We start from the raw sequence: 27,339 nt of genomic DNA, 5'->3' as shown, positions 1-27,339 counted from the left end.
ATGCGAAGTGTTATTGGATAATGTGTGTGTCAGAGAAATATATTCAGAAACACTCATGTGTACAAGAAAGAGCTTTATATATGAGAACAATTGAATATTGAGAAAACAACCCAACCCAGGTCCAGGTCATGTCCCTAAGTCTGATATTAGCCCATATGTCTGATACCAATCTATAAATTCCTCTTCAGACTCAGGCAACACACACAATGATGCCGAATGCAGGAAGATCACAGGCCAGTGGGTGGAAACTCTTGTGGATCCAGTGGTGATGTACATCGCGGTACTGGCAGTGGTCTGTGACTCCTCCAGTTCCAGGGCTCTAGCATAGCTCCATGTGTCTTGTCATCAGGAATACGAAGCACAGAGTATGTATGTCCTGCCTCCAGTGAGCTACTTATCTCCGTGGCGCCTCCAAAACGAGATCATGAAGCTGCGACCTGATTAACAGGCTAGACTCCACTCCTTCGCAAGTTGACACCAGATTATGTAGCTACCACATGTAGGAAGCTTTTACATTCATCTACTTAAAAAGCAGGAAACTAAATAGTTTTCTCACTGTCAGAAAGTATTGTGGACTTTTCCAAGTTTTTAACTCAGACTCCACGATTATTTTTCTTTGGGCATCACTATTTTCATTCACTATGTGTTGACACTAGTTTGGGGTTGCGAACCCATTGTGCAGCTTGAGAAGAAATACAATTTGCTGCACTTTACGAACTGTCGATGCAGAAAGTTTTGGTTTTTCAGTTATTTTCACATTCACAGTATGTGCTAGGGACATTCCCTTGCAGTAATGTTTATAGACTATCTTGTAATACCTTCCCTTTCTCATGTCAAAATGATTTTGGATGTCGTGTAAAATCTTCATGTGCTTGATAACTTGTGTATGTGCAATCCAGTGTATTTCTTGAGAAGTCAAATTTATCGTACGTTCATTACTTGCATAGATGAAAATACATGTTTTTCTTCATTCACACTATGTCCGGGAACATTCCTGTATAGTAACTCTAGAATACTTTGCATTATTACCCACCATAGTAAAGCAAAGTGTGGTCGTCAGGTGCTTTTATGTCAACTAGACACTCCTAGCGAGGGGTGGAGTCAGACCTATCAACCAGGTCACAGCCGGATGCTGTGCCCTTGAGGGGGGGGATGGGGGATGGGGTGTGTGTGTGTGTGTGTGTGTACGTCTAAGTAGGGACCCTGGGGACCTCCTTCTCAGTCTCTTCTCCTTTACCTTCCTGCTTGCTGGCCTCCATGTGAACTGCCAGAGCCCGACTGTTTCCACCAATGTGGGATCCACAGGACTCTGCGCCCACCGGCCTGTGATTTTCCTGTGTTGTGCATCATGGCATGTGGCTGAGTCTGAAGATGGACTTAAGGACCAGTATCAGATTGATGGACCTGAGTTGGACTAGGCTGGGATGCTTTCTTAATATACAATTACTTCTTGATATAAAGCCCTTTCATACACATATCTATAACTGGATTTGCTTCTCTAGTTTAAGTTTACTTCCTCTGCTGCTAGAAATTTGTCTTGTTCAGTCTTTTGCTGTTGTGGAGACTCATGGAACATCTAAATCCCACGAAGTGTATGCAGGTGAATCTACGGGCTACATTCCCATGCCCAGAAACAGAGCCGCCACGTATGAATTATCACCTCATGTTTCCTTGCGCGCAGCGGAGCTACCCCATTTCCGGTCCGAGCCATGGTACTTGAGATGTAGTTGTTCCGTCTTTGCTCACATCATATATTATCAGACTTGATTATCTTTGAGTTCACCAAACCTGCGTTTTTTTCTGCTAAGGACTAGATAGATAGTAATTACGTTGGCCTTTGCAGGTCATACATTCTCAACTCCACCCTGTCAGACAAAAGTAACCATACGGAACAAATACGTATTACCATGCTCTGCTACAACTCTATTGGTGGGCCCTGAAATCTGAAGTTCATATGATTCTAACATATTGTGAAGTAATCTTTATTTTGATTCTGTTTTAAATACTTGAAAACATTTTAAAAAACATTTTAGCTTGGTGCAAAAACAGACAGGGGATAAATTTAACCTATAATTTGTCACCCCTGAGATAAGGGCTGTCAATTCCCACAGGAAAAGGCTGAGAAAACCAGGATCACTTTTGAGGGGTTTGAGTAAAAGCATTAGTGCCTGCTAAATTCTATTCTAACATCAGCCAGCACCAGTTAGGGTGGACTGAAAGCAAACATCCCATCCACTTTAAAAGAGAAAATTAAAGCAAAAGGCACTGGAGTGCAAGGAAACTCCCCGAGCTGCAGCACACAAGCAACGTGAAGGGAGAATGTGTCTACGGCAGAGACCGAGACACGCGACTCAAATTGTCGGCACGTCTTTGAGTCCCACCAGTTAGAACATTTTACTTCAAATCTTCACTACGGGCTCGACGACTAACTTTAACGCAAAGTACAACCAAATAATAACGTGTGGGCACGATCCTAAACACCATATATACTCAAGTCGAAACCGAGTCTTCCCAGCACATTCTTAATGCAGTTTTTGTGGTAAAATTGGGTGCCCCGGCAGATATTCAGATCAGCTTATACTCAGGTATATACGGTACATCATACAACACTTTCAGGCCCATCTTCCTCAAAGGATACCCTCTTGTGGTTTACCACTGTCCTGCCAATGAAGACACCAGAGAAGAGTTAAGAGTAAAAATTTATTTCCATCTCATGTAACAGAATTCAAAATTAACTGTGTTGTAAGGTGAGAAAACAATGATTATATGCAAGCTGATACGAGATTTCTTCAAACTTTTTCACCTAGTAGGGGCATGGAGTTCCAGGGCCCCCAAATGTTGACACCAACATTTTGCCCAATGAGAATGTACATATAATTACTGAAGAGATGACATCAATATCCAAGACTCAAATTGTTGGATGCTTTAATTATAAGCTCATAGGGTATCTAACCGGGTGTAAGGGTTACCAGATGGGCTGTGAGCCACAGGTCAGCAGTTCAAAATCACCAGCCACGTCCCCAGGAGAAAGAAGGGGCTTTCTACTCCCATAGATTATTCTTGGAAACTCACAGGGACAGTCCTACTCTGTCCTACAGAGTCACTATGAGTGGACATGGACTTGATGGTATAAAATCACCTCTGTAGGGCAATAATAATTAATGACAGATTTATTTTTTCCCCTGAAAAGTTCAGTGCTATTGTTTTAAAAGGAGAGAATACATGAAAACACTTAAGTCTTACACATATTTTTCACAATAAAAATTGTAGAAGTCTGGAGACTTTTAATAATTCTTCTTGAGGTCAAGCTGGGACAGGACTAAATTGATGTCAAGCCATCATACTTATTCCAACTTTGGCGACCATCAGCAAACTGTTCAAAAGAAACACACAAATAGTCAGGTAAACGACAGACAGGCAACTCAGCTTCTTTGTTAAGGGACTAGACCCTGAAGCTGCCTCACAACTGCACGATGAAGGCTGGGCCAGCGTGGAGCAGTCGGAGGCAAAACTTCCATCCCTGGAGGAAAATCGAGTCTAAGGGGAATCCGCCCTGAGGTCTCACACTGTACCAGTGAGCTGGAGCCCAGCTGTCGAGAGTCTGAGAGATGAAGACACAAAAGGCCAGAGGGCCAGGCTTTCCCTTCATCCAAGAGCTAAATAAGGATTGGTCGTTACAGGCTGAAACCCAGATCTTCCGTCGCCCAGCTCCAGGCCTACCAAAATTCCCATAGGTATAGACATTATGCCAAGAGTGTGATAACTACTATCAGAGCTGGGCAAGAGATCTGTTCCCAAAATGGATTTTTAATTAAAAGATCATTTTATTGTGGGCACTTACAGCTCTTAAAATCCATGCATCAATTATATGAAGCATATTTGTACATATGCTGCCATCATTTTCTAAACATTTACTTTCTATTGAGCCCTTTGTATCAGCTCCCCCCCCTCCCCAAGACAAACAAAAAACCCCAACAAACCCAGATTAAGAATTCTGCTTTCAGGTGTTATTAAATGTAAGGGTTAAATGAAAACAAAACAAAACCCAGCAATTTGATTTGGGTTTTATAGTCAAAGTAAATTTAAAAATAGGATTCAATTGAATCTCCCTTTCATTAATAACGGGAATAAACACAACTAAGAAATATTGGATCCACAAGGAAACTTCTGAAACCTCCAGGGTAGACCAAGGAAAAAGCATGGGCACAGACCATTGATGTTATGAATTAATACACCTACATAATTTTCACACGACTCAGTTAATGCTTTGACAGTCTTTCCTATCTGTGTATAAGTTAAATGATCCCGGCTGAAGCCTAGCATCAGCTAGACGTAGTTAGATAAGCATATTTTGGCATAAAAATAGTTGGAGCAATAAACCAAACTCTATGGTGGGAAAGAACAGCCACAGAATGTAAGTACCTGGCACCTGCAATTAAGCCTGCAGGCATAAATTTCCCGGAGTTGTAGAATCTCATTCCCATAATGCCAGCCAAGGTCCCGGATGCAGCTGATGGAAAATAGAAAGAGAAGGTTCCAAATCATTTTCTTGCAAGAGAGGGAACCCAGAGAGTGAGCACTGCTCCACCATCTCCCAAAACCCAGATTCAATCCCTCACTACTTCTTCCGCCCCCAGGTGGGGGCAAGTTCCACACCTGCCTGCAGCCAGAGAGACTAGGGACCCACACTAGCCTATCACACCCACACAACCTGGGCCCAGCCGGCCTCCGCAGCTCCTCTCTCACCCGTCCCTTGCAGAACCTGTACTTTTTACAGCTTTCTCCCAGACTGCTGCAGATCCCTGCCCCCACACTCTGCAGACGCCACAGCGGGGGCTGGAGGTACACAGCAGTTCCCAAGTACTGCAGAATCTCAAGGGAAGTTAGTGCAATAGGTATAATGAATGCTATTTAGTTCCAGCTGCTGTCAAGTCTAGATACTAACTTCCATGACCTCTACTCTCATGTTCCTGACCGCTAGGCTCCAGTTCAGGTGCAGTCTGAGACCTCAGGGCAGGCTGCCATGAAGGGGGCTCCCGTGGGCATTGCAGAGGAATCGCTCCACACTGGGCTCCCAGGAACAGTGTGAAATGAATAACAGAGCGGGGAGGGCAGAGGAAGCGATGTCTGAGTGCCCATCTCAAACAAGAGCAGCACAGAGCTGTCTAGAGGGGACAGGAAGTAGGAAGCACTTCCAAACCAAGAGGGCAGAACCTGCAGAGGTGTAAGGGGCAAGGAACATGGCACATGCCAACAGCAGGATGGCAAGTGTGGTTGGGCACAGAGCCCTGGAAAAGGCTAGAGGAGGAGGAGGGCCGGAGCACTCAGGGCTGTATTTAATGACTGTGTGCTCATCTTCCTCAGAGCAGTCAGAATCCATGTGGAGACTTGTCAGTCAACAGGGTTGTGTTCTGAAACTATAGTCCCAGCAGTTAACAAGCAGCAGGGACTTCAGAGATCGTCAACAAAGGAGCTGCCTCATGATCACGGACAGTGGCACTGGAGATGGGAGAGCAGCTTCAGGCGGTGTGGGAGGTGGTGCGGCCAGAGCTTTAGGGAGAGAGCAATCCAGGCCTGGATGAGTGGAGACCAGACGCTGGGAAAGCAGGTCAGTGCAGCGCCTGCGGAGGTTCTGGTGCCATTAGGTGTCTGTACACACAAGAGGAGAAACTTGTCTGTCGGTGGTGATAAAGGTCAGTCTTCAGTGACGCCATCAAAGGAGGATGGGTGAGGAAATGGATGCCAGGGAGCACGCGCGGTGTTTTCAGAGAAGGGGAAGAGTGAGTTAAGGAAGTGGCTGGAAAAGGAAGTATGGCCACACAAGAGTTCTCTTAACTGGGTGTGATACAGGGCCACTTGAGCACCAACAAAAGGCCCGTCTGGGAGGTGTACAAGGTGAGCGGCAACTGCTAACGCAAACTACCGGGCTCGCAGCACAGCTGGACGGACTGGCCTGTGGGACGGAGGCACGCAGACCAAAGGTCTGCACGCTGATGGCATGACACAGGGGGCGAGGGTGGTCAGTGCTCAGAGTGGCACTGGGGAATCACAGGTGGGGGAACCCAAGGTCAGGCAGTCCTGGAGCCTACGTGAGGGAGCTGTGAAGCAGCAGAGCTGGGCCTGTCGTCCTTCCCCAATGTGCCCCCAACCAGCCACCGCTGGCCCCCAGCCCAGCTCATGGCTGACTTTTTCAACCTCAGCAACACGTATGTTCACCCAGCTGCATTTGTAAAGGGTCGGAAGGAGCCTTGTGGCACAGTCAGGTCATCGTTGGACTGCTAGTCCCCGGGCCATCGGTTCAAATCACCAGCCATTCTGAGAGAAGGATGAGGCTACCTGCTCCCATCCAGACTCAGAAACCCTTCATAGCAGGGTTTCTCCACCTGTGGGTCTTGACCCCTGAGGGGGGTGTCAAATGACCCTTTTGCAGGGGTCGCCCAATTCATAACAGTAGCAAAATTATCGTAATGAAGTAGCAACAAAAATAATTTTATGGGTTGGGGGGTCACCGCAACATGAGGAATGTATTAAAGAGTCGCAGCATGAGGAAGGCTGAGACGCACTGATCTATGAGGCCACAAACACTCGCGAGTGACTAATGGGGGCTTGCCTGAACAGTGAGAGACTCACCCTCCTAGAAGTTCCTGAGGCAGGAAGGGGTGGAGCTTAACAGAAGTGTGCCTTAAGTTACCCTGATAATGAAATTGTCACCCCTTCTCTGCCCGTCTGCTCCCAGGACACTTCCCTGCAGCACCAGAGTCGCTGGCTGTGTCCCTATCTTACTGTGCCAGGAAGGCCAGACCTGTGCCAACTACCTTCAGCTTCCTCTTAAAGAGTTCACACTTGATTCTCACACGGGAAATCAGCAATGTTGACTTGAATCTAGCCCGGATACTTTCATAATAAGGATAGGTCAAGTAGGCCTTCTTCCAAGGGTAACCACAAAGGTTAATGGAACAGTTACCCCTTGAGTTTTTTTACATGTTAATTTCTCTGTGTAAATCTAAATTTAAAAGTAGGAACATTTTTTAAAAAATTAAATAAAATAAAAAGTAGGAAATGCTTCCCATATTTTTATATATAAAAGACAACCAGGATGCAAACACAACAGCCCCCATTTTAAATTTCTTCCTAGAACTTTGCAGAAAACAGTGAAACTAGTTTGTCTTACATGTGGATAACTCGCCATATCTCACCAAACCATGGCTTTTAGGTAAAGAATATTCTGGAAGCATAATTACACTAGGGAAGACAGTGGGGCAGACATACCTAGGAAAACCCACACGTTCCTGGGATTCTGCGAGAGCTGATATGCACCCAGGCCTGCTAACCCCCCGAAGAGAAGTCCAGCAGCGAGGGACGGGACACTACCTTAAAGGAAGCAAAAACACACGTGCATTAACATGTCAGTGCCTTAGTGTCGTCCACCAAACTCTCCTCCCCTGCAGTAAAACAGACCAAATGAATCAGCAATCAGTTCATTAACAAAATGAAGGCAATGTCCATGTCATACGCCCAGTCCAAGGCATATGCCCATGTCCCTTTCCTCTCGTGGGCAGGTCACTGCCCTCTGAAGAGAACCGAGCTGCCAACCAGGCCCAATGAACCCACCACGGGCTGGAACCATGTGTGTGGCCGGGACTGCCAATAAGTCAAGAGGAGAGGCAAAGAGGGCCAGTGAGTTAAAGTGGGACCTGGCAAGTAAGAATTCGAGTGCGTGCACCATATATGACGCAGGCACATTAACGGGCATTGCCCCACCTAGTTCTTTAATGAGGAGGCCTCAAGACCAGAGGAGGCGCAGGCTGAAGACGCCTCTTGGTGCTGGAGGAGTGCAGATGACACTGTGGGGCTGAGGCTGATGTAAGGCAGTCGATGATAATCACAATCTACTACCACCCAGCCAGCAGCTTCAGATAAAGAAGCAGAAGCTATGCCTCAGGAGCCGGACAGCTGAGCTCAGCCAGAGAGCCAAAGGGCAAATAGAGAAGAAACTTTGGGACTGACAATAAGCCTGCACCCAAGCTAGAGGGCCTAGAACAAACCTAACTCCAACCTCGGGGACTGAGAGAGCTCATTGTTCACTAGAAGTGTCGGCAAGATTTCAGAGGTCAAGTCACTCACTCCAAGGCCATACCTGCTTTCGCGTAGCCAATGATCCCACCAGAAGCAACCAGTGCTGCATAGCCAAAGCCAAACCAATGCAGGGGGACTCTGAAAATGCAAGAGTAAGAAATCAGTGCCAACCACGTTTTAAAAGCAAGCCGCATAATCATAACACGGGGCTAGACGGTCATTCCAAAGCATCCTCTCGCTGTACATATGAAGGAGATAAAAACTGACAGACTAGCTTCAAGTAACATAAGCAGTCAGGGCAGAGCTGACGACGCAAACCCGGTCTCAGAGCATGCCTGGTGCCCCTCTGCATGCCCTGGGCTGCCTCGGGGAGTATCCTTTGGAAGCTGAAGGAAGCAACTCTGGTTTTAAGACATGCCTGGCTAATTCATTCCCAATTACTGTGCACTTACAGTGAGCTGGGCTGCTTCTCCATGGTTCTCTTCCCTCTCTGTCCAACTGTGCGAAGACACGCTGCCTGCAACTGTAAAGGAGGGGGCTACATTAGAGAAAGAAGTGGGTCCACATTCTAGCTTCAAGACTAGTTGCTAAGAGGTCCTGGGTAAGCTGTGCCATCTCTCCAGGATCCAGAGCTTTTATGGGACCCTGATGCATTAACCAGGGAAATACGTAAAAAAGTGCTTGGCATAGGGCAAATGCTGAACATATACCATCATGTCCTGTAGTAACTTCAATTCTAAAAACAGAAACCCGCAGGGGAATGAGCAACAGTCACGGAGCAACTCTGCAACCTGACGGCGTTCAGCTTTCCATGAAGTGACCCCAATGATCACCAACTCAAGAGAAATGCAGCCTTCGGCGACCTCCGTTCAAAAATTTTAATTGCTGTTTCCTTTATGGGAGGGGAGTGGCAAGCAGATTCAACTCACTTCTGCCCCAATCATCAAGCTATATCAATATATAATGATTTGTAAACCTTTTCGCATGGCATTTAGTTTCCCATGCATTAAGAATCAGTTCTTGCGCCAGCAGGGAGAGAAAACCTGTTTAAATACACAGAAACCCAAGTTCTATTTACACAGGGGACGAAATTCTTTAAGTGCATTTTGCATCCAGGGAACCTAGCATGACTAACAGCAAAACTCAGCAACTCTCTCTTTTGTTTCAATAGCTCCGTTTTCTGGACGGCACCCCCCGCCCCGCCACTGAGGATATCCGACTCCCAGCGAGCCTGGCGGGCAGGGTGGAACTGCCGCGGTGGCTTCCGAGACAGCCAGTCTTCCCGGGAGAGAAAGGACGGAGATTTCAGTCCCCTGCACCGGGCACTAAATTCTCCAGGAACGAGTGACGCCTACTACTCCGCTCCCGGTAAGCAGGGCAGCGATCACACAATCGCTTGAAAGGCAGAACCAGCGCCGCCGCCGCCGCCGCCTAGTCCCCCCTTGAAGAGGCAAAGTGTCTTAAATAATTCCTCAAAGTTAATCAAAAACTGCAATAAAACAAGACAAAAACTCCCAAGTACCCGAACCGCGCTCCCGAGGTCAGCTCCGGCGGACGAAAGAACAGGTCTCCGGAGGAGAATACCGGAAACGTCGGGACGCGCGCAGTGCGTCCTGGGAGTGGGCGGGGCGTCAGAGCGCAGGGCGGGGCCTGAGAGAAGGGTCCCGCCCAGTTCAGCTCCAGAGTGGGGGAGGGGGGCGGGATCAAAGCGCAGACTAGTTTGACCTGCACATGTCCTGGGTCAAAGGTCAACGTGACCACAAGTCGGAACCTACTGTATTGCGTCAAGCTGATTCCTGATGTCTCCGAACTAGTAAAGGTGAAGCCCATGCTTTTATCAGATTCTAACCAGCCAGAGCTGAAATTACCTGGAAAAATTCGTATGAATTCCGGTATGCATGCCTGGTCTTGGCAAAAAAGACTCCATTTTTGAATCCGGTGCCTCCATCCTGGCTCTCAGAATTCACCTCTCATCAACCTCCCTCCTAACTGACCCCGCCTCACCTGCTCAACCCCAAATTCCTGGAGCCAGCTGTCCCGGAGCCAGAATGTTTTCTGAAGATATGTGCGCTCCACTCTACCCGTCCCTGACATACAGATAAGATTAACGACCTTCTCCCTTCTGAAGCCCCTGTGTGCGCAGATCCTCCCCAGCTATGATCCTCCCAGCTGTGCCTGCCAGCAGTGGGCACAAAAACGCTGCCAGGATTTTACACGGCTTTCAAGATCTCAATTCCGAGTTGCTGAATCAGCCCGCAAGCTCAATAAAGCCTGCTTCTAAACATTGCCAATTGAAATTTTGGTTCTGTTTCGTGCCCCAAAACCCTTACAATGCAGACCCTCTTCAGTTTAAATGAAAACTCTTCCCTCAACCATGAACAGTGGGACTTGTTTTAACCAGCTGGAATGGATTTGTAGATACTTACCCATGCAGATAAGCTTCAAACCTGCACCATGATCCCAACTCCCCTTCTTCATAGACTTATTTGAGGCTCCCTGACCCAACGCCACTGCCGTCCAGTATAGCGACCCCACAGGAAAGTGTGCCCGTATTGTCTGCGTGCTTTGCACATTGGCATTCATTTTTAAAAACATTTTGTTGTTGATAATACGAGGGGGCTTCTAAAGTACATGTAAACATTGAATTAAAAGTTTTTCAAGTTGTGCCACTATTCCTTTTCAGGGTTTTCTCTCTATTCACATGAATTCATGGCCCCTCTTTCTAGTTGTTCTGAGCCCACATAGTTCTCTAAGCATAATACTCAAAATGTATTAATAAAAAACAAAACCAAGCTATTGCTCAATTTGAAGGTTTCAGGGGATAGTTTTCTCTCAAGGTAATAAATTCAAGAATTAAAAAGCTGAAGGCTTTGGGGATGACACGTAACTGGAGTCAGCATACATTGGCATAGATACACATGCCCAAACAGGTCACAAGGTCAAGGGCCAGGGGAGTCGGGAAGCATGGCAGAGCAGAACTGGTGTTCTTAAACTGCAGCATTACTTCTCTGATAAATCTCATAATTGTGCCTATTAAACAAGTTCTATTTGGACATGAAAAAGTATGACCAAATCTAGCAAATGGCAGTGCATGGCAGGGCTGGTTGGTGTCCGGATTGTTGAAAGGGTGGAACGGAGGGCTGTCTGAATAAAAGGAGTAAGATAGGCCGAGGCTGATTTTAATTTCCACTTTGAGCGAGTCAGACCCGTCCCCAGGTAATCCTTACAAGCTCTCGGCTAACAGAAACATCAGTGGTTAGAAGCCAAGTCACTCTTGGAGACCTGCCTATCTGTTTAAGAAAGCCTGTAATCTAAACCAAACCGAATGCTATCAAGTCCATCCCAATTTACAGTGGGGTTTCTAAGACTATCTTTTTAATCCTTAGCTTGTATAGCTCTAATCACAATCCATACATACATCTATTGTGTCAAGCACATTTATACATGCTGCCATCATTTTCAAATGTTGTTAGTATACAACAAAATGTGCCATCTCTTTGGTGAATAAACGTGAATGCAACATCAAAAACAAATGTTTTCTACCCGAGTCCCTATCAGCACATTTCCCACCCCACCCCCAACCCTTTATAATTTTTTTTTATCATGTCTTACACTGACCAGTGTCTCCCTCCACCCACTTTCCTATGGTCCATCCCCCTGGGAGGAGGTTCTATGGAGATCATGGTGATCGGTTTCCCCTTCCTCTCCCTATTGCTCCTCTCATTAGTTGTCCTGAGGGGTTTATCTGTCCCAGATTGTGTTTCTAGCTGTTATCTGTACCAGTGTACGTGCTCTGGTCTAGCCCGATTTGTAAGGTAGAACTGGGGTCATGATAGTGGGAGAGAGGGAAGCATTAAAGAACTACAGGAAAGTTATTTCAACGGTGCTTTAACTGTACGGGCTGGGTCGTCTCTTCCTTGTGACCCTTCTGTAAGGGGATGTAAGACTATAAATCTTTATGGGGGAAAAAAATATCTTTCTCCCATGGAGTAGTTGTGGGTTTGAACAACTGACCATGAGATTAGAAAGCCCAATCAATGTCCAATGACAGTTCTGCTGTGTCTTATAAGGTTGTTGAGTTGAAATAAACTTCATAGCACACAATGGCTACTGGTTCAACACTGTTTCATGTGCTTATTAGCTTTCAATATAGCTTTTGTAAAACGCTGACTCAAGTCCTTTAACATTTCTGGACTGGGTTGTGATATTTTTAATCCCCTAAAAAGAATGAAAACTAAATCAGAAACCCAATGCCCTCATTATCTTGTCGTCTACAGCTTGTAAGTAAGTTATGGCAACCTCTGTATAACTTTGTCTACTGAGTCCTAAACGTAAGACATAGGTTTTACATACATAATTTTATCCATAATTTAAAAATGTGTCCCAAAGCTACTCCAGTTTGAAAATCTTTTTATACTCATTTATTATGTTAACATAGTAAAAATCTTTTATTACAAATTACTATATCACCATGATATATAATACAATGTTGTCTGCCAAAACTATTTTCTCTCTGCTTCAGAAAACACATCTAAAAGTAATTTTCAAAGCTGCACACCTTCTCCAATTTTACAGAGGAAAAAAATAAATTATTTTGGGAGAAAGCGGAAATTTGTTACATCAGTTGTAATTTCTTCTTCTTTTTCTTCTTTGCCAACACTTTGGTCATTTTCCTCTTCTTGGGCGACCCTGGAGTATTCTCTCTCTTTGGTTCGTCAGGGTCTCCAGTCAAACCCCGTTTCTTCGCCAGAGGCTCCGACTGCTTTTCTTCTTGCACTTCATCACCAAGTTCCTCCGGGCTGGTCTTAGACAGCTCGGCTTCACTCACTGAAACACAAGAGACAGTGCATTCAAAGACGGGCTTCCCCTTTCCAAGGAAAGAGCACAGGCTGGCAGTAAAGCAGAGGTAGCTGAATTTCCACTTCAACTTCCAATTCAAGAGGTTTACAGACTACTCCTATTTGACACAAAGATCCCCGTAGTTACCAGAATACTCTGCCGCTGCAGGAAGACTTTCCTTTTTGTCTGTCATGTTGTCCAGCCATACTCCCAGGCAGGTCAGCCTGGCTTTAGTGTTCACTTCACAGAGTAGAGATGGGGGAATTTTCTAAAATAGGAAGAATGAAAATTCAGATTAAATATCAAATGCAGGGGAATTTCAAATAATTTCTTTACCAATAACCAAATAACCTTACTTGAAAACTTAAGTGTATTTCTTCAGTATCACTGGTTAAAAGATATACTATCAACTTATTAATAGCCTTTTGGAAGTTACTTGAATATATTATAGTAAAACACATTAAATGTGTTGGTAAACTTAAACACAGGTTAAATATACTTGCAAATTTTAACAATGGACTGACTTCCAGAAATATTTTTAAAAAGTCTGTAATTGGAATAAAATAATCATAGACCAAATGGCCAAACAATTTTTATTTTACTTTAATGATGAGATATGTAAGACTACAGTGTAACTTAAAGGCAGGAAAACAGCTTAGATTCCCTTTCATTAAATTGGCTAGTGAACTGTTAATGTTACTGACGCAAGTACACGAATAAAACGGCAAAGTTTTCTAGCACAGAGGCTCTAAAAAATGGTTGCATTTTTTCAAAATGAGATTCAGCATCTAAATTATTAGACAGAATATGGCGACAGTCAGTTGTTTTCATTCACGGGCATGTTACTTGTAGTATCTCATGAACTCTACCTTCACATTACATGAAAAGCATAGAGAACCTGAGAAGAAGCAAATTCAGTCCGTATGCAATGGGGAAGAGTATCTCCTGGGTCCCTGATGGCACATCAAGGTACCACTGGCACATGTCAAGAGGGACCACACATGGACTGAGATTCAACAGCAATGAGACATTAAGGGCAGGTTCAATGGCTGGCAGTTGATGCTTAGCATACGAAGAGGTGTCCCCCAAAACAAATTTTTTCCACCAAAATTAAGTATTAAAAAAAAAATTTTTTTTATTTACCAAGCAATCTTATCACCTTCAAAGTACTCTCCTTTACACTCAGCACATTTGTCAAATCTGCAATTCCATTCCTGGAAACACTTTTCAAACTCATCTGTTTAGATGGCTGACAGCACCTCTCTCATTTTTTTCACCTAAGTTGTCAAATCAACCCTTTCATGTCCCTCTTCATTTGCAGAAACAAAAAAAGGTCACATGGAGCAAGGTCAGGTGAGTAGGACAAGAGGCATGTTGTTTTTTGTGAAAAACTGGTACACTGAGATGGCTGCATGAGCAGGTGCATTGTGACAAAACCAGTCCCTCATCTGCCACAAATCAGACCCTTTTTGTCGCACACCATGATGCAATTGTTTGTGACCTGGTGGAACGAACCTCCAAATGCACTATCCTCCTCACATCAAAAACACAAATGAGAATCGTCTTGATCTTTTATTTCACTTGACAAGCTTTTTGAGGGGCGGGGTGGCAATGGCTTCTTCCACTGGATTTACTGGTGTTTGCTTTCTGGGTTTAAGAACAGCACCATGTCTCATCCCCAGTGATGACCTTGGAAACAGTCTGGGTTGCTTCAGAGCTGTTCTTTCAGGTCCATGGTTCTTTGCTGAGCTGGTCAGTTAGAACTGGAGACACAAATTTTGCAGTGACCTTCTCAATCCAAAATGTTCTGTGAAACTCACTGAACAGAGCTCCACGACACTCCAGTTAGCTTCCCCATCTCTTCAATGATCCGCTGTCTGGTTTTCCAGCACACAAGCACAAGCGCACATTTTCGTCCATTCAGGACGTTGACTGACGTCCAGAATGAGGTTTGTCATCAATTGACATTTCACCTTTTTTGAAATGAGAAAACTACTCATGCACTTGAGGTTTTCCCCACAATACGGTCCTTGTAAGCTGTGTTCAACATCACAACAGTTTCTGCATCTCTTTTCCTGAGCAGGAGACAAAATTTCATAGCCACATACTGTTCTCTTAGATTGGCCATCACAAAAAACAAGGTTAGACTGCTTTTACGAGACAATTCACTGGGATCAGAGAACCTTCTTAGGGGACACCACTGGATGCACTAGCAGAGTGAGTCGCTCAATGCTTGCCCAGCGGGTTTCTTGGGGTACCCCCTAAGCCTGTCCAGGAGAGTCTACCGGACGCCCTAAGAAAGCAAGCACTTGAGATATTCTCCAGCACTGCAAGAACCCTTGCCCCAAGTGCATGCGGCTGGCCATGACCTTTATTCAGTCTACTTCCACATCTACCAAAGTAACTCTGGACTAACTGATGGCCCCGTGCAAAGTGGCTGTCTAGTACAGCTCTACTTCTCCCATAATTGCATTAGTTTCTGTTCTGTTTTTTGAAAAGTACATAAAGATTGTCAATTCACTGAAGACAGGCCTATGTCTTATACATTTCCATGGTTTAACCAAAACACCCTGCATAAATTAGGCCCTTAACACATTACACCTGTAGTTAATCAGCATGCCACGAAGGACTCCATTTTGTTTTAAAACTGTGAGCAGAAAAAAAAGTTAAAAAAAAAAACAAAACAAAAAACCAACAACAACAAAAAAACAAACTGTGAGCAGCTAGTTGCCCCTTCCCCCCTCTTTCCTCTCCCCGAACTCCTGATGGACCTTTTTAAAAAGGATGCCTCAGGACCCCTCCTGCTCGACATCCAGCTTTCCCAATTAGCAAGAAATGTAAACTATCCTGTCAAGTCTTCAGGTTATCACCTGCAGCTGTTCCCATCCCTCCCTCCCTCCCTCCCAGTACACTGCCTGCCTGACAAGTACAATATACAACTGCCTGAAAGCTCCCTACCCTCCTCTAAGCCAGCCTCTGCTTTACTAGAAAGATCCTGTCCTTCCTTTGTTCTTGGTCAACTCTTGGCCCAGTTGATAATAAAAGGGTCGTTACTGACTGTATTAAATGGTGTGTGAATTAATCTCGAGAGTGTACAAGAATACGCACAAAATATGTTCATGAGAAAATTAGGACTACAATCAAGAGTATGAGACAATTAAAACAATAACAAAAGGGAGATTTTAGAAAAATAATTTATTTTTCTAATTACTTAAAGACAATTGTCTGGGAAGAACAAGAAAGGCTTGCTTAAAGATGCTTATGACCCTTAAAAGAAAATCCCATCTTACTTGACTCAAAGCAGCTATACGAGGGAGCTTCAGAAAGCTGTTAGAAATACGGAGTTTCCTCAAGTTCTTTCTAAAACCCTTCCTAGCAAGCCTTGAACGAAAATGTGCTTACATGATGCTAAATACCGACCTTGTCCTGGTTGAGCTTCCACATTTTGAGGAGTCCATCGCTTGAAGCTGTGACAAGAACACGATGCTCTGAAATGTCCAAACTGAGGATGTCCTTCACCCTAGGGCAGAAACATTCATGTGTAGACACTTTCTTCCACAGCACCATCCCAATGACTCTCCCAACCTACAGAGCAGCAGCAGCTCTCAAGCTGTGGGTCGCGACCCTTTTGGGAGTTGAACCCCTTTCGCAGGGGTTGCCCGATTCCTAACAGTAGCCAAATTTTAGTTATGAAGCAGTAGCAACGAAAATAACTTTATGGTTGCAGGGGTCACCACACCACGAGGAGCTGTATGAAAGGGCTGCGGCGTTAGAAGGCTGAGAACCACCGCTCTACAGGGTTTCAGAGAGTGAACACCTTCATGGGAACAGAGCCTCATGTTTCTCCCATGGAGACTGGTGGTTTTGAACCATCAACCTTGCAGTTAGCAGCCAAATACTCGATAGCACCAACAGAGCTAAAAGGACAAAAGTGTTAAAGAACAGTGCCTGAAAATAGGACATTTCACATTCCCATTACACTTGGAACAGTTTAAACACCCTCAGTGTCTGATTTATCTGATGATACACTTTACCTCAGTCTATAAATTCCAGAACAAAACTGTCAACTATATCTCAGGAAGAAATATTTTAATGTATAAAGAAAGCTAACAAGTCTGACTGTGCTGTTCTTCGAAAGGTCAGTGGTTCTCAACCTTCCTAATGCCATGACCCTTTAATACAGTTCCTCATGTTGTGGTGACCCCCCAACCATATTATTTTCATTGCTACTTCATAACTGTGATTTTGCTACTGTTATGAATCAGGCGACCCCTGTGAAAGGGTCATTTGACCCCCAAGGGGTAGCGACACACAGGTTCAGAACCACTGGCATCTGGGACCCTGGATTTCAGAAAAGCTCTCACCATATAATTGATAGAAGCGGCTTCCAACACCCAGATTGATTGGGTAAACTAGTTCACAATGAACATGTTCTTCTGGTCATCTGCAATTTTGGCTCCTGCCGAGCATAGGTACGGTACCTATGTGAGCATCTCCCAAGGAAACCTTAGGTGGAGCCTCTAGTGAATACTTCACAGGTGCTGTGAGGAATTAGCATGTTCTGTGTGGTTCCCCTGGGAGAGGGCCATGGGCTTTGCCCCATGTGGCTTTCCAGGGTTGATTTTGCTGTATACTATTTCCATTCACGGTAATTTAACTTGATGCTGTGAGTCTAATTAGCAAACCAACACACCAAGGAGCAGCCAACCAACCAAATTAAACCCAAACCACTGCCACCGAGATGATTCCTACTCACAGCAAGCTCCCGTCGTTTCTGAAACTCGGGGAGCAGAGAGCCGCATCTTTCTCCTGTGCAGCAGCGAGGAGTGGGAGTCTGAACTGCTCCCCTTGTGGCCAGCAGCCTGGAGTCTAACCCACCACAGTGCCCCAGAGCAACCTCCAAGCAGTGGCACACAACTCTAAAACAATCAGGGTTCTCACCAAAAAAAAAAAAATCAAGGGAAATGAAACAAAGGGCCTCGGCTTGAGAAATAAAAGTTAAAAGTTAAGTGTGTGAGTACAGAGAACCGGGGCTCCCCCTGCAGTCCCCCAGCCTAGGGTAAGCTGCTCATCGTGGCCCACCGGGCTCTCTGCTTCCATTCTCATCCTCTAACAGCTACCCCCAGCTGAGTGCCGCTTTCAAAAATCACCCAAGAGAAAAGTGGTTGCCGGACATAGCAAAAGTGAGATGGGCCCCACTGTAATTGTTGCAGGTGGGGATCAGGTATATGGAGTTCCTTAGGCTAGCCTACTTGCCTCTAAACTGTTCTATCGTCACAAGTAAATCACAGAAGACACAACAAACACCAAACCTAAAAAGGCACCTGGTATAAAATCTAAGCTCCTTAGATGGCCCACAAGGCCTTACACCCATGGGCCTTCCCCCTGCTCATGCTTTCTCCCTGCCTGCGGTTCTCTCGGCTCTCCCATGGCTTTACAACTCTCTCTCATCTGTAAAGTCTTCCTTCTTCCCAGACCATTCTCCTGAAAGTAAATTACCCTCATTATCCTTTAATCACAATGTCCTTCTACTCCCTTCTTGCTCCAGTTATTTGTTTACTGTTTTTCACCTACTATCCCACTGCAGTTAAAAGCCGTGAGAGGGCAAGACCATGTCTTTCGGGCTCACTGTTCAGTGCTCAGCACAGTACTTTATAATGACTGCTCACGAAGTACTGTGGAATGAAGAAGAAACGAATGAATGAAAGAAACATGCGTTTTCACTACACTTGAAATGGCCCCTTGAGATTGTGCTCACTGCTGAGTCTAAGGAATAAGCAGGCCCCTACTCCGACAGCAGCTCTTCATTTACCCACAGACTTTTTGAAATTTAACTACTATTTAGAAAATAAGACTGATACTGATTTGGGACATATAAGGGAGTTTCAAAAAGTTGGTGGAAAACTGGAATGAAAAGTTAATAGAATTTCACATTTACTTTTGAAGCCCCAGCATGTAGGAATTTGTGAATGAACACCCATATAGCTATTACTCGGAACATTATCAACTTTTCCAAATTGGGACTGGGGTTAGGTCCCAATTTCCTCATTGTGACTTGAATGATCTTGGTCGAACACTTAGAAATATTCCCCAGGAATACATCAAGTAGATTCCAACTCACAGTGACCCCACAGGACAGAGCAGAACTGCCCCTGGGGGCTTCTGGGATTGGACATTTTTCTCTCTCAGAGTGGTGTGTAGTTTTGAAGTGCTGACCTTGCAGTTAGTGGCCCAAGAAAACACCTAGCAGAATGAAATAACGCAAATACGTTCATGCTTTTTGCAGGAAGAACAATGAGGGAAGTGGGAGAAGGAGACAAGAAGAAAAAGGTAAAAGGACAACGAAGGTCAGGGGCTGCCATGGATTCAGCTGTGCATCTGTGGTTAGCATCCCACTTGGGAATGGGCTTTCTGTTAATGAAGCAGAGAGGGTCACAGTCATTCTGTTTTGAAATATAGAAAAGAGAAGATTAAGGAGCCACAAGTGACGATACGTGCCACAGAAACACCGAGGAATCTAGGAGTAGGTGCTAAAATATGCAGGGAGCTTTCTCCAGAACAGAGTGAGCAAGAACAAGCAGGAATGCACACAGAGACAGACAGAGGGAGTGCTGTCCCCAAGAGCCAGCACCCAGAATTTGGACTTCTAGCCCCCTAAACTGAGAAGGATCAGAATAGTGGCCCCAACTATAGTCCATGTGTAACGACTGTGGTCAGGACGCAGGACCAGGCAGTATTTCTTTTGCACACGGGGTGGCTAGGAGTCAGAATCAACTTGATAGCCCCCAACAACACAACAGACTGCGAGGAAATAGGCTTCTGCTCATGCAATACCACTTTGGGTATTTCTTAGAGGAGTATTAGATCACTGACTCAGGACAGCGCTCAAGACAGTGGGCCAGCAGACCAATGCTCAGTCCCTGTGCTCCCAGGGCTTAGTCCGTAGAGAGAGCAGTAAAGATACCTGTTTTCATGAGCTTTAAATTCACAGAGGCACATTAGGGAATCACAGTCAAAAAACCGCACATACTCTTCATCTCCCGCCACAGCAAGGACAGACTCCTAGGACAGGGAAGAGGACATCAGAATGCCATCAGTAACTGTGAGCAACACCACACACCGCGCTTGTCCCGTGACTTCCGATGACTTACAGAGAGAAACGTGACAGAAGAGACTCTTTTCTCACTGGTGAGGGTCCCACTAACAGATGCCGTGTCGAGCTGGTAGATATCTATCTTATTCACTGTGACAACTATGTACTTATCTCCCTTTGGTGACCATTCCACTATGTGAGCATCTGTAATTTTAAAGGGGAAAAAAAGCACTTTCATGTCATATCAAGAATAAAAGCAGCAAATACTTGTTTGATTTATAACAATATTTATACTTCCTCCTATGACTTCATTTAATCTATCAAAACTTTATGATACACATTTTGAAAGAAATTATGTAAATAAGCTGTGTTCAAAAAATTACCCGGGTCACAAAGCCACCTGGAGGAAAGGAGGTAAGCTAAAGCATCTATTCTAAGATGTGACCACCATCATGCAAGAACATGCACATCTGCACATGAAGCTACCTACTTCGTATTCTATCAAGTTATTACAAAATCCATTTTACCATAAAAATACTTACTTTGTTTTATGTTTTTTATGAATGCTGACCTTCCGTCCACAAGATTCCAAGTTCTGCAAGACAGGAAGCTGACTTGTGGCATGATCATCACATAAATGCACTAACTATAACACAGCTCTAAGGCTGCCAAGTTGATCGTGACACACAGCAACCTTATAGGGCAGAGCGGAACTGCTCCATGGGATTTCCCAGTCTGTAAATTCTTATGGAAAGAAACAGCCTCATTTTTTTCCCAGTCAAGCGGTCAATGGGTTCAAACCACCAAACTTTTAGTTGTAAGCTGAACGTTTAACCACTGTACTACCAGGGCTCCTACTAAGAAAGACGGGGCTTTCCATTTCTGTAAAGTCAGTTTCAGAAACCTGCAGGGCAGTTCCACCCTTCCTGCAGGGCCGCTATGAGTCCTACAGGCTGAAATCAACTTGATGCGCTGAGCTTGGTTTTTGGTTTAATGTCTAATGAAGACTTGCATAAAAGAAACAATGAAGAAACGGGGTTTTCTAAATGCATGGTTATTGGAGGACCTACTGTTTTTGTTTTTAAGCACAGTAGGATCTAAAATATTTAAGAATAAAGCTCTTTCTTTCCCCATCCTCTTTAATAAGCTGTACCTATTACATTTTCAAAAGACTTCACCTCCTAAAACCCTTCTTTCTATGATCAGCCACCTGTTTACAGTGTACAGTGAGTGGAGCATAGAATGCATGTCTAATGCACAGCATGTCATTTGTACCGTCCCAGCCGAACCAGGTTTTAACCTCCCCCCACGCCACCCCTATCACGATATCCTTAAAAAGTCAACAGCAATGAAGCCAAACAGAGTATCTAACTACAGAAGTAAAAGCTACCCTGTTGGTGAGATCTCATTTTACCAGGAGAGCACAGACTGAAATGGATCAAAATGCCCTCTGGCATAGTGACTTACCTTAACGTCTTGTCTGTACCTACAGACAGGGCCATCCTGCCAGATGGGTGGATAGAGAGGAAGGTCACATGGCCTCTAAGATAAAACCAAGAGTTAGAAGCCAACTTTACTGAGACATTGAGAAGGCAACGGGAGAGAGCTCAACTCACTTGTGTGCTTTAATAGACTTCAGGCATTCCCACTTCTTGGCGTCCCACACACAGATCAGTCCATCTTCTGCTCCGCTGATCAAGTGCCTGTTGCCATAGAATTTCAGACAAGTTATTGTGCCTGTGGAAAATTCAAGACAAGTAATTAATATTGAATTTAAATGTGGACTTGCTATGATTTATAATACGACTAAAATGTATCTGATGTGTAATTGAAACTAAGATTTTCACATAGGAAAATACAGCTTTAAGCTATGTAAATACATTTTCAATCGAGGGTTTCTTTAGCTATTAGTTTGAACTAAACACCCCACACTTTCATGCTTTATGTTTCTATAATCATTTATTTAGGACTTGATTGACTAACAGTTTGATCAGGGTGTTAAACTAAACCCAATAATTACTAAGGAAGTAGAGAACAAAGTGCTGAGCCACACAAATTTTACATTCTAACAGGTGAGTTTGCTACCTAATCACCTATAATCCAATTATGACTGGTCCAGGTACACTTCTAGATCGTAATGGATTTGCCTTTTTAGAGTAGAGTAAAATGTATCTGATAAACCCTTCAGAGAATGTGTAGCAAATTACCTCCATGAACAACTGCCTCCTTTGCTCTCAAACAAGAACCGAATGGTACCTGACCACCACTGGACATTTGGATGAAACAGTCTTTACAGAAGCAGCCCAATGAAAAGGGGGATAGGGGGCGGAAGTTGAGGGAACATAAAATAGATTTTCAAATTCTCATGGTCTCTAGACTTTGTAGAAGGATGAAACTACTGCCCTGAGATAATCTTTTAAACATTAAACCAAAAACACCCCTTGAAGTCACCTGAGTGAACAGATTAGCTTAACTAGTACAAAAGGCCTGTCTTAAGCATAATGCTCTTTTCTGAACTATCTACATGGGTTCAAATTGACATCAATTAGGAAGATTCTCCATCAGCGGTTCTCAACCTGTGGGTCTCGACCCCTTGAGGGGAGTGTCAAATGACCCTTTCACAGGGGTTGCCTAAGACCATTGGAAAACACCTATGTCCGATGGTTGGGGGGATCACACAACACGCGGAACTGTATGAAAGGGTTGCGGCATTAGGAAGGTTGAGAACCACTGCTGTATATGAGCCCAAGGGGCAGTGAGTTTGTGCTAAGGAGGAACAGTTGAGAGCACAAGGATGAGAATGGCTGCACGACTGGAAGACTGTAATCATGGCACTGAAGTGTACATGGAGAAACGCAGGCCTTGATTTTGTTTTACTGTGTATAATCTTAACAAGAACAAGACAAATAACATTGAGAAAAAAGTTAAAAACAAAGGAGGAAAAACCCCACATGAATAAATAGCACAAATAATGGAAGCTGAGTGCATGTATATTTAAACTCTTTACCTCAAAGATCAAGCTAAAATGCAATGTGACAAAACTATCCAAACTCTCTTACAGACATGAAACCACCTCATTGAAGGGGGGGGGGGGGTGCGCGATGCTGCTGCTGACCTCGGTCACTTTCTAAATGAGAGGAAACTAAATCTAAAGGCAAAGAAAATGCACATAAACATTGACTTTTGAAACAAAATTCCCAATCGCTGTGACTCAGTTCTTCTACTGCACATACCAAGTAACTTCTCATTATTGACACTTCTTTGTTATTGCTGAAGTAACTCAAAATACCCTACAAACAGATGTTTCTCATTGTATAGCCTCCAACATCAGCTGGAGAGCCAGCCATCCAAAAAGCCAATTTACCCAGTGCTTCAGCTTGCTCTCAGCTGACACCTCACACCCACACCTCCCCCAGGCTTGTGTCACTCTGCTCTAACCTACTGGATCCCCAGTGCTGGCCTCTCCGGGACTTCCTGTGACCTGGTCCCACCATCCAACTACCCTAAAGCTCCTAATCCAGAACTGCTTACCAGTTCAAGGTCCACTTTCAGTGTTTTAAGATCCTGGGCAAGTTTGTAACACCTTTGAAACAAGCCTTCTCTTCCACAAACTGAAGATTTCACTGTTAGCTGTGTCGGGCACCTAACAGCCAAACCTCCTGCTGAGATGACTGTGGCACACAGTAGCCTTACTGGACAGAGCAGTCCTGCCCACGGGGCTTCTCAGGCTGTAAGCTCTACGGGGAGAGACTGACCCGCGACCCCATCTTTCTCCGGCAAAGTGGCTGGTAGGCTTGAACCTCCAACCTTTCTTGGTTAGGAGCCTAACGTCTGACCACTTGCCACCGAGGCCTGAGGACCCGTGTTACCCCCTCAATCAAGTCAGGTATTGAACGAGGTTGCTACGGTGCTCCTCACATTGCTGACTGCCGGCAAAGCCTGACTCTGTCGGCACAGCCCTTTCCCTGCCTTGCAAGAGTCATCTGCCAACAACGGATCATTCTCTTGAGCTGTTTAATGGAAGGAAAAATGTAAAGTTAAACAACTCCATATAAACGATCATCTTACCATTGTGATGCACTAGGGCCCCGTGCTCAATCTTCTTTTTCATGTCATAAATGTGAATCGTTTCATCTTTGCTCCCAGTAACTACAAAACGGCTATTCACAGCCACTGCTGACAAAGAGCCAGTGTGGGCATGGTGCGTGAAGTCAGCCACTGGGGTCCATTTCTGTGGAAGAGAAAACCTGCCCTTAGTGCCACAGCTACATCACCGGGCTCTAGAAACATAGTTATGACGCAGTAAGTAAATAGGTTTTAAAAAAATTGTCTGCGACTAGGGAGAAACACTAAGTGTGCAACAGAGCAGCAAGGGGAGCAAAGCAATGAAGTCCCCAGGGAATTAAAAAGTAGACTTTGGGGCCAGGGCGTGGCACCCCATTAGACAGGAAAAAACTCCTAAAGATCAACAATTTATAGGCTTTTCTTTTTTTGTTTTCCTTCATTGTTTTGCTGTCTTGTTTTTATGCTTATTATTGGCTGTGCATGTCTGTCTAGATAAGATAGGTGGGATAAACAATCTAGCAGAGAAAACAATGGGACCAACAGTTCAGGGTGGGGCATGGGAGAGGGGTAGTGGGGGAAAGTAAGGAGGGTTTCAACAAACCCAGGGACAAGGGAACAACAAGCTATCTAAATCGATGGTGAAGAGGGCATAGGATTCCTGGTGGGGCTTTGATCAAGGGCAACGTAGTCAAAATAAATGACTAAAACCCGAAAGAAGGCCAAACATGATAGTGGGACAAGAGGAAAGTAAAAGGAAATAGAGGAAAGAACTAGGAGGCAAAGGGCATTTATAGAAGTCTAAATACAGGCATGTACATATGTAAAAACATTTATGTGTAAGAATAGGGAAATAGATCTATGCACATACTTATATGTTAAGTATCAAGGTAGCAAACAGACATTGGGTCTCTACTCAAGTACTCCCTCAATGCAAGAACACTTGGGTTGTTCTAATAACCTGACATTCCATGATGTTTACCTTCCCAACATGATCACTGAAGACAAAATGGGTGCACAAGCAAATGTGGTGAAGAAAGCTGATGGTGCCTGGCTATCGAAAGATATAAACAAACAGCCACTTAGCTGAGAAGCAACCAAAGCCCACATGGAAGAAGCACACCAGCTTGTGTGATAATGAGGTGTCGATGGGATCAGGCATCAAAGACCCAGAACAAAAAATCATGCCAATGTGAATGAGGGGGGAAGCAGAGTGGAGCCCCAAAGCCCATCTGTAGACAATTGGACATCTGTTTACTCAATGGTTACAAGGAAGTTTAGAGCCAGCCAATGTGTAGTATAGCACCGATGTAACATACAACTTTCCTCTAGGCACCCCCACTGCCACTATCATGAACCCAATTCTACCTTACAAATCTGGCTAGACTAGCATATGTACACTGGTACAGATAAGAGCTTGAAACACAGGGAATCCAGGACAGATAAATTCCTCAGGAACAAAATGAGTAGCAATATCAGGAGGGGAAAGGGAAGGTGAGGGAAGAAAGGGGGAACCGATCACAATGGTCTACACATAACCCCCTACCAGGGGGATGGACAACAGAAAAATGGGTGAAAGGAGACAGCAGTTGGTGTTGATATGAAAAAAAAATTATCAAGGGTTCATGAGGGAGAGAAGGTGGAAGAGGCGGGAAATGAGCTGATACTAAGGGCTCAAATAAAACGAAAATGTTTTGAAAATGATAATGGCAACATGTATAAATGAGCTCACCACAATGAATGCATGTATGGATTGTGATAAGAGCTGTAAGAGCCCCCAATAAAAATTTTTTTAATTGCCTATGAAGGTGAGACAGCAACACCTTGTGCTATGTCCCCAAGACTCAGTCACGGAGACTAGACTAGAGGGGCTGCAAGGCCCCATCCAAGTCTTTTATTCTTTATAGATTCCCTTACACATCAGACCTCTTATCATTAATTCAAACTTTGACTGGAATGCATTCATACAAATATTGAGAGTCTAGGGTGACTATAGGGAGCCCTGGTGGGGCAGTGTGCTATGAACTGAGCTGCTAACCATGAAGGTCAAAGGCTTGAACTCAGGAATTGCTCTACAGGAGAAAAATAAGGCTGTCTATTTCCATAAAGACTTTAAAGTCTCAGAAACCCAAAGGGATTGGGTATGAGCCATAATTAACACAGTAACAGTGTATATGGCAATTTGGTTGGGCAAGATTGGGAGTTGAAGCACCAGCTACTGCTTGGGAGAAATTTGAGGATGATCCCAAAGATACAGTCTCAGAAACCCTATAATTGACAGCAATGGGCGTGGCTTTGTGGTTTACTAAGTGCGTGGCACTATTTTAAGCCGCCTTGATTTTGTCCATTAGACCTTATTTAGGGTTTCCAAGACTACATCTTTAAGAAACAGTCTTATTTTTCTCCCAAGCAGCGGAGGGACTGCTCACCGTGCATTTAAAGAACCTATTTAGCAGCCCAATGCCTAGCCTCCGGCATCGGCATCGTCAGGGCTCCTCTTCTTACTCACACATCTAATAAAAGCAATGTCCTTCACCGTCATGGAGTCATCTGTCCCATCTGCGCACCGCCGCTGCCTAGCCCCATCGTCAGTGCTCAAGGTACAGTGAAATGAATTAGCGTTACTTTATGTATGAGTTTATACCGGCCTACATAAAGCTCCAATAGTTCACAAAATTCCAGAAAAACTCAACCGAACGTGCAAATTGTTCTCCCATCCGATTAGGATTGCCCAAACCAGCTGTCGATTTAAGAAAACAACCAATCAACCCTCAAGCTACCACTTAATTTGCCTGTGTACATAATTGCCCACACGTCTTCCTCTACTCTGGTCATTCCGTTTGCTTTAATAAACAGATATTGTCATTTTACGAAGCGCGTACTTCACGTTCCAAAAGTCTAACCTTTGGCTCCAGTACCCCGAACGCGACTATCAGTAAATCCACAGACATCCCAACGATAAACATCAGGTGGCCCAGTGCTTCCCGCCGCCGCGGGGGCCGCGGCCCGACCCGCTCCTCCCGCCTCCGCGGGCCCCTCCGCGCGCCCTCACCTCGCGGTGGCCGTCCGCCTCGCGCTCGCGCCGGACGGAGTACCCGAAGAGCACCTGCTCGTAGCAGCCGGCGACGAGCTCCATCCCACAGCTCGTGTGCCTGCCGGGAGCCGGGAGCCGGGAGCTAGGAGCCGGGCGCGGGCCGGGAGGGGGAGAGGGCCTCGTGCCGGAAGCAGGGGCTTCGCAGTGCCGGCGCTCACATTATACGTCACGGCCG

General features: G+C 44.9%; 2 protein-coding genes across 2 annotated transcripts; both read right to left on the bottom strand.

The window, feature by feature from the left end:
* Nucleotides 1-2,686: 2,686 nt before the first annotated feature.
* On the bottom strand, nt 2,687-9,690 carry TMEM14C (transmembrane protein 14C). Its single transcript, XM_075532341.1, has 6 exons — nt 9,599-9,690; nt 8,529-8,599; nt 8,138-8,214; nt 7,270-7,371; nt 4,423-4,510; nt 2,687-3,373 (listed from the first exon to the last, which is right to left on the bottom strand). The coding sequence occupies exons 2-6, from the start codon at nt 8,549-8,551 to the stop codon at nt 3,331-3,333; spliced, it is 333 nt and encodes a 110-aa protein (XP_075388456.1). The 5' UTR covers nt 8,552-8,599; nt 9,599-9,690; the 3' UTR covers nt 2,687-3,330.
* Nucleotides 9,691-12,497: 2,807 nt separating this feature from the next.
* On the bottom strand, nt 12,498-27,319 carry PAK1IP1 (PAK1 interacting protein 1). Its single transcript, XM_075532324.1, has 10 exons — nt 27,123-27,319; nt 24,077-24,239; nt 21,625-21,745; nt 21,476-21,550; nt 20,551-20,603; nt 20,067-20,212; nt 19,880-19,977; nt 16,336-16,435; nt 13,063-13,183; nt 12,498-12,903 (listed from the first exon to the last, which is right to left on the bottom strand). The coding sequence occupies exons 1-10, from the start codon at nt 27,204-27,206 to the stop codon at nt 12,692-12,694; spliced, it is 1,173 nt and encodes a 390-aa protein (XP_075388439.1). The 5' UTR covers nt 27,207-27,319; the 3' UTR covers nt 12,498-12,691.
* Nucleotides 27,320-27,339: the final 20 nt, after the last annotated feature.

This window comes from Tenrec ecaudatus, chromosome 1 (genome assembly GCF_050624435.1).
Source record: "Tenrec ecaudatus isolate mTenEca1 chromosome 1, mTenEca1.hap1, whole genome shotgun sequence".
In the NCBI taxonomy this organism is placed as follows: domain Eukaryota; kingdom Metazoa; phylum Chordata; class Mammalia; order Afrosoricida; family Tenrecidae; genus Tenrec; species Tenrec ecaudatus.
The sequence above is the reverse complement of the archived record's forward strand: the minus strand, read 5'-3'. Positions and strand labels throughout refer to the sequence as shown.